The 16,453-nt window shown below is 32.0% G+C and overlaps 1 protein-coding gene across 7 annotated transcripts in view; it reads left to right on the plus strand.

Annotated features, from left to right (window-relative positions):
• Pcdh11x (protocadherin 11 X-linked) overlaps nt 1–5,772 on the plus strand; it is a 662,237-nt gene extending 656,465 nt beyond the window's left edge. For 5 of the 7 annotated variants that reach the window (XM_026411349.2, XM_077793969.1, XM_077793970.1 and 2 more), the window contains one exon: nt 5,090–5,772. In XM_026411349.2, coding sequence (XP_026267134.2) covers nt 5,090–5,772 — 683 coding nt within the window. The remainder of the gene's footprint in view (nt 1–5,089) is intronic. The other 2 variants (XM_077793972.1, XM_077793973.1) reach the window with 1 other exon arrangement.
• The last annotated feature ends 10,681 nt before the right edge of the window (nt 5,773–16,453 follow it).

Consider the following 16,453-nt stretch of genomic DNA (forward strand, 5'->3'; position numbering starts at 1 on the left):
ACCAACTAGACCTAATAGACACTTATCCAACAAGAGAAGAACATACGTTCTCTGCAAGTATGCACATGAAATTCTCCAGGATAGACTATATTCCGGGATAAAAAACAAGTCTTAAAATACTGAAAGAATCAACATCATCCAGAATATATCCTTTGACCACAAAAAATAAAATTCTAAATTAACAACTAAAAGAAACTTAGAAAATTAGTAAATACATGGACATTAAATAACTCCCCAAAATTATAAATCCATCAAAGAAGAAACCATAAGAGAAATTAGGAAATAATTGTCAAAATCCCTGGATAGGATGTTTGCTCTCACCACATTTATTAAATAATATATTAGAGATTTTAGCAATGAAAATTAGGCAGGAAAAAGATAAAAAAGCAATCAGATTGCAAAGAAAGAACTTAAACTACATATATTTGCATGTTATAACCTTGTATATAAAAATTCTAAGAAATACACTAAAAACTTATAGATACTATTGATTGAATTTAGTAGATTGTAGGCTATTGAAAGCAATATGTAAACAATCTAATGTATTGCTATCCTCTAACAATAAAAATTCCTAAAAATAAATTTTAAAAAAACAATCTTATTTCTTATAGGATAAAGTGAAATAAAATACTTTGGAATAAATTTTAAAAATAGATATCTTTTAGTATGAAACTTCCATAATAGTGGTAAAATATATTAAAATCTAAATAAGTGGAAAAACATCTATGTGCATAGATTGGAAGTTTTAATATTGTAAGATACAGTCCTCCACAAATTCATCTTAGGAGTCAACATATCCTTATCAACATTCCATCTGGATTTTTGTAGAAAGTGAGGAACTGATCCAAAAAACTATGAGAATTCAAGGGAACTAGAATAGCCAGAATTTTTTAAACAAATAAGTACAAAGTTGGATGACTCAACCATTCTGATTTTAAAACATCTCAAAAGACTGTAACATCTGAGTAAGTATGATGCAAGCATAATGAAATACATATGTATCAGTGCAATAGAATTAACATTTCATGAATAAACTCTCCTATGTATGGTCAATTGATTTTCAACAAGCATGCCAATAAAAAACAATGGGAAATGAATCACCTTTTAACAAATGGCATTGTGACAACTGTCTATCAACATGCAAAAGAATGATTTTGAACCCCTTCTTTACAATATGCACTAAAAAAAGTAATTCCAAATGGAAATCAGTTTTAAGAGCTGAAACTTTAAAATTATTAAGGAAAACACAGGGGTAAGTTTTTGTGTCCTCACGTTAAGCATTTTTTTTTTTAGATCTAACACAAAAGTACAAGAAACAACATAAACATGAATTAATCTTTGTTAACTTCAAGAGTTTTGTACCTTAGTACAAAAGAACAGCATAAAAAAACTGAAAAAAATAAACAATAGAATGGGGAAAACTATTTGCAAATTTTATATAAGGGACTTATATCTAGAAATATATTGCACAACTCAACAATGAAAAGGTCAACTTAATTTTAACATGGGTAACAATATGAATAGGCATTTCTCCAAAGATGATAAATGATAAATAAGTGCATGACAAGATGTTGAATTTCATTAGCAGTCAGTGAAATGCAAATCAAAACCATAATTAGATACTATTTCTTAGTCACTAGGATGACTATAAATAAAAAATAATTCAATAACAAGTGTTGTCAAATATTTAGATGAATTGGAGCCCTCATGTGTTTCTGATATTTATAAAATGGTGCAGCCCATTTGGGGAAACATTGAACATTTCCTCAAAGGTTAAACAGAGTTGACATATGACCCAGCACACAAAACTTTCACATAATATTCATAGCAGCATTATTCATGATAGCCCAAAAGTGGAAACAACCCATATGTCTATCAACTGATGAATGGATAAATAAAATGTGATATCTCCATAAAAAGGAAAATATTGAGCAACTGGAAGAACTGAATTACTAATGCATAATACTACAATATGGATTAATCTTAAAAGTATTATATAACAGATCAGTCATCAAAGAATCTGAAAAAATTCCCATTTAAATTACATATTCAGAAAGACAAATCTATAGAGACAGAGGTAAATTCTTGGTTGCATAGGGCTAGAATGTGGGGAGAATGTGGGCAGTGACTGCTTAGGGATATTTTGGAGATCTTAAGGATGTCCCAAAATTGATTATGGTGATGGTTTTATAACTCAATGAATATACTAAAAGCCATTGGACTTTTCATTTTAAATGGGTGCATTTTTAGATATGAATTATATTTCAATAAATCTAATGATGAAAAATCATTCACACTGCTAGTGATAATAAAATTTTAATCAATTTCTTTATCATATGTAGAAAAGTTGCTTAATGTGGAGACTATGATGTATTATGTTGTAAAATTTAATGGTACCAGATGAGTTGCTTTTCTGATAAACAAGAAACTAAATTGTGTTTTAAAGTATAGTAATGCGTATGTTCATATATTTCCATGCTTGCTTTTATGATTTAATATCATCTAAATTAAACAAAACTCCACCCTCCCAAATATTTATCAGACATAATTGTGCAAGAGTATAGAACATTTTTAAATGTTAATTTCATCAGGACCCTTTTTGTAGTATTCTCTAAAAGGAAAGTAAATGGCTGTCTAATGGAGAAAATTAATCTTAAAAGAGATTCAGTTCTTTATGGCCCTATGTTTTTATTTTATTTCATTTATTTTTTGAAAATTCATTCTTTTATTTATGATGTAAATTTTATTATTATTATTTCTTTTTTTTTTAATTTTAATATTTTATTTTTTAGTTATCGGCAGACACAACATCTTTGTTTGTATGTGGTGCTGAGGATCGAACCTGGGCCGCACGCATGCCAGGCGAGCGCACTACCGCTGAGCCACATCTCCAGCCCCGATATTATTATTTCTTACATGACAATAGTGGAGTGCATTACATTCATAATTTCTGTGTTTTGATTTTAAGTGCAATAAGTATAATGATACCACCTGGACTTCATATTTTCTTGAGAACTTATGGGAACTTGTACCTTTATCTTTAAATTTTAAAACTCTGCACAAGAATCTGAATTGTTTTTATCACTCAGCACACATGCAAAGACAGAAAAAATTGAGAAGTATTTTTTTTCTGGGATCAGAGTCTGAAAGGAAATTATATTAATCATTTTTGAAGTTATTTCTAATTAACTATTAGTTGAATTTAATTAGATATTATCTGATTTTAATATTTAATATAACTAATTTTAGTCAAATTTAATTAACTATATTGTTGCAACTAGAAATTAAGAAAATAAGAAGAAATAAATGGATAGTTTCTTTATCTAATAAACTAAATTCATCCTCCCTACTTTATTCTTCTCCTCATATCATGTACCAAAACAAAAATTGCTCTTTTTAAATGCTTTGTATAGTTAAAAATGTATAAGATTGAATGTCATATATAACTTTTAATTTATTGGATTGTTATAGTAAGTAAATAAACCAATCCCATATTCCATAGTTTTACTATTCTAACCATTATTTTTTAAAATTATGTTTTAAATCTGATAACTTTGTATTAAAAATATTCAAACAATAAGTCCACAAAGGTAATATATGATATTTATTTCCAGTACTGTTTAACTTGATCAGAATACCTTTTTATATAAAATTCTGAACCTAATAGAGGAGGTAAAGGATGAGTTATAAAATATATAATTGTTCAGTATTTGCAAAGTGCTCATAGGTACTTTTTATATTTACATACTGTAAAACTCTTTCATGTTGTATAGTTCTAGCATTTTTGACAAATGCATGGAATCATCTTATGATAGAGAACAGTTTCAGTACCTTAAACTTTTCCTTCTGTTGTCAGTATTCCTCAAGATATCCTCCATTTTCAACCCCTGGTAACCACTGATTTGTCTATTATCCCTACGTTTTATCATTTATATAATGTTATATAAATATATAACATAAACATATGTTATATATTTTATATATTAACTTCTTTCTCTTAATATTCATTTCAGTGAAATGAATGTTGTTCTGGCAATCACTAATATGTTTCTTTTTATTGTTGAATAGTATTTCATTATACAAATGTGGCACAGTTAACCCACTTATCACTGGGTGATTATTAGTAAACTGGTTCCAACCTTTACCTATATGGTTCTACATTAGCGTAAGTCATAAGTTTGAAATTACTTAAGTTATTTGGGTAAATATGCAGGACTGGGGTTGCTATTTGTTGCTGTTGTTGTAATAGAGATTGAACCCTGGGTGGCTATACAACTGAGCTACATTCCCAGCACTTTCTCTTTTTTATTTTGAGACAGGTTCTTCCTAATTTGCTGAGGCTGGCCTTGAATTTGTGATCCTCCTGCCTCAGCCACCCCAGTCTCTGGGATTATAGGCGAGTGCCACATGTGCTCAGCTTGTTCTTATTTTGAAAAGTGTATGTTTTCCGTTATAAGAAACTGACAGATTGTGATCCAAATTTCTTATGCCATTCTGCATTTCAACCAGCAATCTTGGAGTATTCCTATTGCCAGAAATCCTTGTTAGCACTCGGTATTATTAGTTTCTTTTTCTAATCACTCTAACAGATTTGTAAGCTTATCTCTTTGTAGTTTTAATTTGAATTGCTTTAGCATCCAATACTGTAAGGCCCCTTTTTATATGCTTATCAAACATATTTACATCTTCCATAGTGATGTGTCTATAAATATCTTTTGCCCATTTGTTGAATCCTCTGTTTTCTTACTATTGGTGTTTTTGTTCTTTTATATGCACAAATTCATTGTCAAAAGATTTGTAAATTATTTCACTTAGTATGTGGTTTATCTTGTCTTTTCATTCTTTACATTGCTTTTACAGAGCAAATATAATTATAAAAATGAAATCCCATCCACCCACTCTCTGATATTTATGTTTCTCTAGGAATTATTTCCTGACAAATTAGGTAACAACTGTGAAAATACTGGAAATCTCTGATGTATTTATATAAAGATTGCTAAGTTTTCATGTAACAATATGATTTAAGTAGATAATAAAAATATGCTTTTGGAATATAAATTTTATTTTTTTGTTTCCCCCACCTCAACAGCTGCAGAAATAACTGTGCAACCCACTGTGGAAGAGGCCTCTGACAACTGCACTCAAGAATGTCTCATCTTGGGCCATTCTGATGCCTGCTGGATGCCAGCTTCTCTGACCCATTCCAGCCCTTCACAGGCACAGACCTCTGCTCTATGCCACAGCCCACCTCTGACACAGGCATCTGCTCACCGCCGCAGCCCTCCAGTGACACAGACGATTGCTCTCTGCCACAGTCCTCCAGTGACCCAAGCTATCGCTCTGTGCCACAGTCCTCCACCAGTACAGGCCTCTGCTCTCCACCACAGTCCTCCTCTAGCACAGGCCACTGGACTTCACCACAACTCACCCCACACACAGGCCTCAGCCCTCTCTTACAGCCCTCCCTTGGCTCAGGCTACTGCAATTCGTCGCAGCCCGCCTCTGCCACGGGCTGCCTCTCTCCACCACAGCCAAGTCCAGACACCAATGGGTTTGCAGCAAGGTTGGGTGCAAGGTGCTGGAGCTGATGGACTGCATTCTCTTGATCAGGGAGTGCAAGGTAGTGCTAGATCTCAGTTTTACACTATGTCTGAAAGACTTCATCCCAATGATGATTCAATTAAAGTCATTCCCTTGACAACCTTCACACCAGGCCAACAGGCCAGACCCTCTAGGGGTGATTCCCCCATTATGGAAGAACATCCCTTGTAAAGTTAAACTAACTATTTCACATTTTCAGACAGATGTATATATTCAAAGTTGAAGATCCAATTTCAAGGAATAAATATTCCAAATTGCTAGGTTTGTAAATAGCTCTGTAAATAGAAACAGATACCAGAAAAAGACTAGAGCTAGACCCTTAGTCAAAAGTTAAAAAATAAATTTAAAATTTTTAATTTTTAATTGAGAATGTGTTTTAAAATGAAACAAAATTTAAAAATTCACATCCCTTTGTACAGAAAGGCTTATCATGGCAAAAATTAATATGTATACTATTTCTGATGTACCGGTTTTTTTTTTTTCATTTTTTACCACCATGTGCAATATTACTTATTTCTTCCTTTCTGATTTTCATGGACTCAGTAAGTAGCAAATGGAAAACTAGAAAATATCTTATTTTCCAAGTTTATCTTTAGTTTATCTAAACATTGGTTCAGATAACATTAAAAGGTATAAGTACTATAGAATTTTTGTTTGCATTTTAATTTGATTTTTGTTAATTCTTTGTCTCTAATATTTTGTTATTAGTGTTTCTATCTTCAAAAATCTACACTAGGTAGTGTAAATAGCTCTTACAGTTTTGTCTGTCACTGTTTTTTTATGTTTTCTACCTTTATTTCAAGAATATATTGATATATTTTGTACATACATTTTCCAAACAGAACTTATAATCTGTACAGATCTATAAACCTATTTCTCTACTCTTTAGTAGAGTTCGAGACATTAAAGTGCAATAATATGCCCATATTAGGCAACTATTTGCCAAAAAGGGCTTATTTTTTTAAAAGAAAATGTGTACCTTTGTAGGTAGTGTAATGTACATCAGAAATAATATCATATCTGCCATTTTAAGCCTATATTCCATCATTAATTGGAATTTGTATATAAAAATCATAAGGAAGGTAGATGCATTCAATGCATGGTTGATTTACAGCTGTTGTTGTAAACTACTCTTTGGTAGAAACAATCAGAAAGATTTAAATGATGATCTGACAGCTCAATAGGCTGTTCCAAAAGATGTACAGTATAAAAAAACACACAAAGGAAACTGTAGATAAAACCCTCTACTAAACATATAAGACTAAGGGATTTTTGTCATTCTAGCTCAATTTACTGAGGAAAACCACTGATTAACAAGATGAAAGTCAGAAAGGAACATTTCAATATACGTAATTATGAATCTACATTGATAGTATTACATTAGAGAATTTCCAGCAGATGTGCAGAGGGAGAAATAAGGTTCATGACTGCTACTTGGGGTAAATAAGAAATACTCCAATAACACACACACACACACAAAAATCCAACAAAATCTCATATGAAACAGAATATGTCCTTCTAAGCAAAGAATACAGTAGTATTCATAGGAAACAGTAGTTTCCTTCTGTTGTCTATTCTTTATTTTTCTGTGTTTTACCTGCTCAGCTGATCATTATCTTCTATGTGCACATTTCATAAATTAACAGAAACATCACCAAGTTAATTTTCCTCCATAACAAAAGCAAGAAAATGTCTTGTTTCAGTATCACACTAAACCAAGAGATCATTAATCTTTTATGGGGGGGGAGGGTCAATATTTCTTGTTGATTAAATTAGATGTAGACTTTGTAATGTGTAACTTGAAGATATGTAATTTATGATTAAACAATGTGTAAATGTTGTAATATAAACTGTGGTAAATGTATAATTTCATTGGTGAAGGATTCTACTGGATGTTGAGAAAGCTTCTCTTCGTGTGCCCGGCAGGTTAAGTAGCGTTTTGAGAATATATATTGTTCCCATTGTGAAACAGTTTAAATTGTATTTGAGTTGGTGTATAGAATAACCTCTTAACTTTTATCTAATAGAGTTCAATTAGTGAATTTTCAAATTAATTAGAACTATTTTTTCCTCCTTTATGTGTGTTAGTGTTCCAAGTGATTTGGAGCGTATTGGTTTTCCAGGTGCACATGAATATTTGAAAGTTTATTGAAATATGATCAAGTGTATGTGTTGATATTGTTGTTGCTATTGTTATTGTTGATGAAGAATCTAAACCTGGGGAAGATAAAGAAACCCAGAATGACAAAATCAGTGCTTCCAGTAGATTTTAGAACATTTTTTTCTTTCAAAAATTGCAGATTGTGTGAGAATTTTTTCTTGTATTTCAAATACTTCCACATTTTCCTCTCTAAATATTTATTTAGTTGTGATCTATACATGCTCAAATTTTAAAGTAGATAAAAAGAGAAGCTGAAAAATTATTAAAATTTTAATGTTAATCCCAATGATTACTCTCTTGTTAATGAAAAACAGAAATCAAAATTGTATAACTTGGGAAATTTTTCTGATAGTGCAAATTATGGATTTACTAGGAAGGCTCTTAAAAGCTCATGTCTAAAAAGTTGTAAAGTTTTGATACCTTTCCTAGAAATATAGGAATGAACAAATATGCTTTCATTGCCCTTTCTAACTCTGATTTTGTAATCAGACTTAGATTGTGTTTAGAATATTAAATGACTGGGCACCCTCTTCTGGGTTTGTACCAGAGAGGAATTGAATGGAAGCAGGCTGGGAATAGCCAAAGAGGCAAGGGGTGTGAGCCCAGTTATTCTCCCCTATGCATTCTCTTTCTAAGCTTCCACTGAGTCTGGCCTTGGAGAACTGTAACTTCCGGGGCTTCAGATTTGATGAGATCTTTCTCATCACCTTACAATTTTTTTCTTTGAATGGATAGACAGAGCTGTAAATTGACAAAGCTCACAGGTGACTCTTCTGATATGCAAAATATGTAGTTATAAAACTGCAAAATGTCTTACTTTACTATCAATCAAGAAATGTTTCCCTCAGAAAAAGAAAGATCCAATTTGGTTTAAAATTAGAATTTCAAATTGAGTGATTTGATACTGTAATAAATGTTCAGCCATATTGGTTATTCTGTTTTGTGGCCATATTCACCTACATTTTGATTATTAATTTTCTAGTTATAGCATTAATATACCACATTTGTAAGTATGCTGTCACTGTATCTCATATGCTAAATATAGACATATTCATTTCTTGAACAAATTTTACTAATATTGTGTCAGTGTATTAAAACTAGCTTTTACTTATAATACCAACCATGTAATAAACTTAGAGAGTACATTTTGCATAGTCTCATTTTATAATTTAACATTTTACTTTTAATTATGTAAATTTGATTAGAAAAATTATTATAAAATGATTAGTGCTATTGTGTAATGGTGACAGTTATGAAGAGCATCTGCCTTCCCAAACTCATATTTGTCACACACTTTCATTAAAATGGGGAAAATGGACTAAAAAGAAATTGCAGATTGGGCAGTCCTTAAAATGTAATCACATCACATTCAAAAACACCTTTTCAGTCTTGGGTAAATTTAGAAATTTAGTGGGTTTTACTCATAAACATTTTAACATTATTTTTTTTTGTCTGTATTAAGGCTGAAATGTGCATATATTTCCTAAAATACACTTGTAAAAATCTACATGTTTAGGTTTTTATTTATTTATTCTCTTCTGTTTTGTTTTCCACTGTGATTATAATTTCTTGTTTTTCATCTTTCAGATTTTTTGCCAACCAGATTTATAGTTATGTTAAGGTAAATTTTTCTCACAATTATTAGATACAATTTTGGCTATTTTCACCTAGCTCAATTTGCCTAGAAAACATGGAAGCAAGAGTAAATGAGCTATATTTAGATACGAACCTTTTATATTATGTGCCAATTGCCACACTGGAGAAATTCCATGCAGAGGCCTTAAAGTATTCATTCACACTAGATTTCTTATACTAACCATCCTTGTGCTTTTCATAGATATGATTTTTAAAATCAGTGAAAGTTGACAACAGCAGGAGTAGAAATGAAAAGGCTGCTCAAAAAAATGTGTGTGCACAAATGAAAAAAATGAAGGCAATTGTGTAGTGATTGTATGTGATGCTTTTAGGAATAAAATGTGTAAAATTTATGCTGTCCCTACTTAAAATATTTGGAATTTTATGAAATATGTATTTATGTTTGTGTTTTTGGAAGATTCCTCCTCTGTGACATCATACAGTATCTGAAAGTGAACAGTATCTCAAGGCAGCTCTAAACATGCTTTGGATGTGAGATGGTTGGATATTCTATGGCCCATGATGGCAGTATGTAGTCCAGCGGCAAATGTGTATTAATGTTCTATTTCAGGTTCTGTATTGCATGATTTCTTATTCATTAATATAGATAATAATAAAATAATTATGAGAAATAATAATGCATTTTATTGTGTATGTTCATTAACCAAAAATCAAAGGTTTTATTTTATGTTAAATTGTTTTTTAAATTTACATAGAGTAAAATACAATTTTTGCTGGTAAAGTTCTGTGAGATTTATTACTTTCTTATTTATTCTTACAACACATTTAATATAATTCTATTAACTAAACCTCATTTCAGTCACTTTTTAATGTTGAACAATAGTGTAATGTTTTCAAACATTTATTTTGCATCTTCCATGTAAAACGAAAGAGGTATTTATTTATCCACATTAGTCCCATTACGTCATTTAATATAAAAGCCACCTAAGGACTTATCTGTGCAATCTGAGGAGATCCAGGTTATATAAGTTTCTGGAGAATGGTGGTAATACTTGTAAACAAAATAACTTCACTCCTTGTTTCATTTTTCCGGATGGCTTAATGGAGAGAATCCTAGGATACTGAAATTTCTCAAACAGCACAATATCACTAAATATGCAATTATATATGGCATTTTTATTAACCCTGAAATTTGATTAAGGATTACAAAATGCATATTCTAATGCTTTTTTCTGTTCTCTAATAGGTAGATTATACTAAAATCTTAATAGAAAATATTAAGCAAATGTGCTCCCCTTCTCATCTTTAAAAAATAAGAAAGTGAGTGCTGGAGTTGTAGCTCAGTGGTAGAACCCTTGCCTAGCATGTGTGGGGCACTGGGTTCAATCCTCAACACCACATAAAATAAACAAACAAATAGATAGATAGATAGATAGATAGATAGATAGATACATAGATAGATAAAATAGAGGTATTGTGTCCATCTATAACCAAAAATATTTTTAAAAATAGCAAGTTACTGGTATTTCACTAATGTTCCCCAGATTAACTGTATAATATTTTAACAAATAAGAAAGCAAATAATCCAATGCATAGGTTAAATTTCACTTGGTTTCATGTGGAACACCATTAACTTCCTATTCAGGAATCTTATCAAGTAGAGGGAGATTCAGAGAAACTGGTGATACGGAGACAAATACAATCCAAAAAGTTAATTTTCATTATTTCTGAAGTTGGAGACAAAATTTGTTAGATTCTGACATGTTTTACTTTCTTCAGAGTGGTGCAGAAATGATTTATTATTATGTGATATGTTGATGAAGTTGCACTTTCTCTATTAGAAGGTAATCACTGGATTTGTCAAGAAGTAAATACTTTTGAAGATATGACTAATTGAGAGACAACTATTCACTGATTCCTTAACTCTTTTTTTAGTTTGTGCTTAATTGACCCTTTGACACCACATATCTGGAAATTATAAAAATTTACTATGAAAACAAAACTCTAAAGATAGGAGAGGGTAGAAATTTTTCATGAAAGAAAGACTTTGTGGCCTTTATAATGTCTCCATAAGAACAGCTCATATTTATAGAGCAAATTACACTGCAAGAGCCCCCTTCAAATTTCCTATTGCATTATTTATTCATAAGACTAGAAAAAATAAATTACTGCATGACTTATATGAGTATCAAAATGATAATTTGTGTCACAGTACATTTTTCTCTAAAAGCATTCATGTGTTCAAACACAATGAAACTAAAAGCTTAGACATATGCTGCTCTTTTCCCAATACTGAAAGTCATCCTCCTACAGATTACAATTCATTTACATGCCTGGAAAGGAGAATTTGTTTAAAGAATAAATTCTTAGCTCTCTGATTACTTTTAGCTTACCCATTTGTGCTCAGTAAAGTGTCAAAAATTTTAGCATAAACATGCCTGTTTCTTGCCCAGGAATGACACTGAAGGAAATGAACTTTAATTATAAAGAGCAAGGACATGAAGTTCATTTGGGTTATAGTTTGGATCTTGAATGTCCCCCCAAAGACCTATGTGCTAAAGGCATGGTTCCCAATGTGAAACTGTTGGCAGGTGGTAAAAAGTTTGAGAGGTGGGCCTGAGTGGGAGGTCTTTAGGTCAATGGGGGTTTGCACTCACAAGGTATAATGCAGCTTTGGCCCTTGGCTTATGATATGAGCAGTTTTGCTCTGCAACACTCCCACTGTGTTTTGTTCTCTTGTCACAAGCCCCAAATGATAGGGTGAACCATGGACTGGAACCTCCAAAACTATATGTGTGCTATGCAACAAATGGATAAATCCAGGGAATAGATTTTTTAATTCATAAACTCTTATTTTCTCTGAGATAAAAAATGCCCCACTATTATTTGTAGTAAAGTCAAATGTACTGATCTCATGATGGTTAGTTTAACGTGTCAACTTGAGTAGGCTACAGTGCCAGATATTTGCTGACCCACAGGTCCTAATGTTCTTGAAAGCGTATTTATTTTTTAGTTGAGATTAACTTATCAATCAACACATTTTGGGTAAAGTGAATTATTGTTCTTAATATTTATGGGGGCATGGGGTTATCAAATTAATTTAAAACTTTAGAGAAAATTGACTAACCTTCTCCAAAGAAAAGTTTGCCAACAAATTGCCTGCCGCAGTCTGGCTGGGCAAAATAACCGGGGGTGACAAGCAACTTGTGAAGATTAAAACAGCGGGAGCCTCTTTATTGTAGGACAGCAGAGGTATATATACATAACTGAATACACAGCTTGACTCAATTTAGCATCATCCAGTTACAGCAATCAGTCATTAAGGAATCCTCATCATCTTAATGATTATACACAGCTTAACTTAATTGACATAATCTAGACACAGCAGTCAGTCATTAAGGAATCTCTATCATCTTAATGGCTCGCTGGCTTTACTTCTCGACTTGTCTGTGGCCCTCAACAATTGCCTTCCCATTTGAGCTATAGCATCAATTCTACCCTGGGTCTACTATTCAGATTTTGAACTTGCCAGCCTTCACAAGCTTGTGAGCCAATTCCTTAAAATATCTCTCTCTCTCTCTCTCTCTCTCTCTCTCTCTCTCTCTCTCTCTCTCTCTCTCTCTCTCTCTCTCCTTTTATTCTGCTTTCCCCAGAGAACCCAGACTGATACAGATTTCAATTTAAGAAAGCATAAAACATCTTAACCAATTCTTCCTAAATATGATCAGGCTTAATAAAGTAGTGTTCCATAGAGCATTCTTGTTCTGACAGAGATATGTTCTTTCAGTACATAATTTGGCATATCTAGAATTATCTTTCTGCAGAATTGCTAAGTGACTAAATTCTTAGGGTTTAAAAATCATAGAAATCTGTACTCAAATATCAGTTCTTCCACATGAAATCTAGGTTAGTATAGAGAAATTTTTAAACTTTGAAATATCTTTTCCATATTTTAAAAATAAGGCTAATATTCTGAATGTTTTGAAAAATATTGACAATGTTGATTTATGAACTTTTTTAGAAGTACTAAATGGGGAAGAAGAAAATGAGAAAAAGTTTTCTCTGAAGTAATACCTACATATAATTCACCTCATTAGACTGAATTTGTAATTCAATAGAGAGTAAGATGAAAAGAATGAATAGAAGAAAATCAGTTGAACAGCCCTACTCTGCTCTTAGAGAGACTATCTTGGCCCTAAAGCACATGGAATATACACATACTAAATTTTTGACTGAGTCAGTTCTCTTTTGTGATACCGTCCCTATGACAGTTCTATGCCTCTACCCCCAGGCTCTCTAGAACACTATTTTTGAGAAATATTTTTGTTGTTGGACAATTATTTATTTATTTATTTTTATCTGGTGATGAGGAACAAACCCAATGAATCACACATGCTAGGCAAGAGCTCTACCACTGAGCTACAACCCCAGCCTATAGGACACAATTTTAAATTTACATGCAGTTAGCCATATGTACACTATTTACTCCTAGCAATGACACTGCATGGATGCTTCCATGGTTTACTACATATGTCTTCCAAATCATACCTCTACCTGTTTGTGACACAGTTTTTAGTCAAGGAAAATTGAAATGGAATTTGGAAAGCAAAGTCTTGAAACCATTCTGCCCCAAAGCCCTAGCATTCTGGACTGGTGAAATATGGAACAAATTTAGAGGTCTCTAAAATACCTTTTGGGTTCATTCTCCCATTGTCTTAATAAATATCAACTGATTTTCTTCTATTCATACTAATATCCTCAACAAATTTTCCTAGCTACAGTTTTGGTGTTTGTTTATAAAAATCCCTTCCTATTCTTTGTGACATGGGCAAGTTGAGTATTTTCCAGGTCTTTATATTCTTATTTTTTACTAAAATATCTGTGTTTATTTCATTATTCATTTATTCTCTTTAGACACATATGACAGTAGAGTGTATTTTAGCATATTATACATACATAGAGTATGACTTATTCTAAGTAGGATCCAATTCTTGTTGTACATGTTGGGTAGTTTCACTGGTTGTATATTCATGTATGCATATAGGAAAGTTCTGTCTGATTCATTGTACTGTCTTTCCAATTCCTATCCCCTAACTTTCCCTTCATTTTCCTTTCTCTAATCCAAGGAAATTTTACCCCCCCACATTATTGTGTATCAGCATCAACACAACAAAGACAACATTTGACCTTTAGTTTTGGGGATTGGCTTATTTCACTTAGCATGATAGTCTATAGTTTCATCAATTTACTGGCAAATGGCATAATTTTATTCTTCTTTATGGCTGAGTATAATTCCATTGTGTATGTACACCACATTTTCTTAATCCATCTGTTGAAGAGTACCTAGGTTGGTTCCATAGTACAGCTATTGTGAATTGAGCTGCTATAAATATTGACATGGCTGTGCCATTGTAGTATGCTAAATTTAAATCCTTTGGATATATACTGAGGAGTGAGATAACTTGGTTAAATGGTGGATCCACTCGAAGATTCCTGAGAAATATCCATACTGTTTTCTATAGTCGTTGCTCCAATTAGCATTCCCACTCTCAATATATGAGTGAACTTTTTCCTTCACATACTCACCCACTTTTATTGTAGCTTGTATTCTTGATAATTGCCATTCTGATTGGAGTTAGAGGGAATTTCAGTATAGTTTTCCTTTGCATTTCTCTAATTGCTAGAGATACTGAACATTTTTTCATATATTTATTGACCAATCGTACTTCTTCTTTGAATATACCTGTTCAGTTCTTTTGCCCATTTATTGATTAGATTATTCGATTTTGTTTTTGTGAATTTTTATAGTCCTTCATATATCTTGTAGATTAAGGCTCTTTCTGAGGTGGTGGCAAAGATTTTCTCCTGTAGGCTCTTTCATGATCTGGATTTTTTTTTTTTTGTTGCTGTTGTTGTTTGTTTGTTTTTTTCTGGGAAGAAGCTTTTTAGTCTGATACCATCCCATTTATTGATTCTTGATTTTACTTCTTGCATTTTAGGAGTCTTTTTGAGGAAGTTACTCCTAAGCCAAATGATGGAGGGTTAGGACTACATTTTCTTGTAGTAGGTGCTGGGTCTCTAGACTAATGCCTAGGTCATTAATCCACTTTGAGTTGAATTTTGTGCAGGGTGAGAGATAGGGATTAAATTTCTTTTTACTACATATAGATTGCCAGTTTTCCCAGCACCATTTATTGAATGTATGGCTATCAATGTATGTTTATGGTGCCTTTGTCTAGGATGAGATAACTATTTATGTGGATTTGTCTCTGTGTCTTCTATTGTGTTCCATTGGTCCTCATGTCTGTTACTATGCCAATACCATGTAATTTTTGTTACTATAAGCCCTGTAATATAATTTAAGGTCAGTTATTGTGATGCTTCCAGCTTCACTTTTCTTGCTAAATATTGCTTTTATTATTCTGCCTCTTGTTTTTCCAAATGAATTTCATGACTGATTTTTCTATTTTCATGAAGAACAACATGAGAACTTTAATTAGAATCTCATTGAATGTGTGTACCAAATTTAGTAGTATGGCCCATTTTTTTAATATTAATCCTGCCTAACCAAGAATATAGGAGATCTTTCCATTTTCTGAGGTTTTCTTAAATTTCTTTCTTTAGTGTTGTCTAGTTTTCATTGTAGAGGGCTTTCACTTACTGTGTTTGATTGATTCTCAAATATTTTACTTTTTTTATTTTGAAACTATTGTGAACAGGGTAGTTTTCCTATTTTCTCATTCAATTGAGTCATCATTAGTGGGTGTTAATTTTATGGGTGTTAATTTTATATCCTGTTATTTTGATGAATTCACTTCTAAGTTGTAAAAGTTTTCTGGTAGAGTTTTGGGCTCTTTTAAATATAGAATCATGTCATTGGCAAATAGGGATAACTTGAGTTCATCTTTTCCTATTCGCATCCCTTTAATTTCTTTCTTTTGCCTAATTTGTCTGGCTAGAGTTTCAAGAAATATATTGAATATTTTGAAAGAGGACATCCTTGTTCTGTTTCAGTTTAAGAGGGAATGCTTTTAATTTTCCTCTATTTAGAATTATATTGGCCTTGGGTTTAACATATATACCTTTTTACAATGT

This window comes from Urocitellus parryii, chromosome X (genome assembly GCF_045843805.1).
Source record: "Urocitellus parryii isolate mUroPar1 chromosome X, mUroPar1.hap1, whole genome shotgun sequence".
NCBI classification, from domain to species: domain Eukaryota; kingdom Metazoa; phylum Chordata; class Mammalia; order Rodentia; family Sciuridae; genus Urocitellus; species Urocitellus parryii.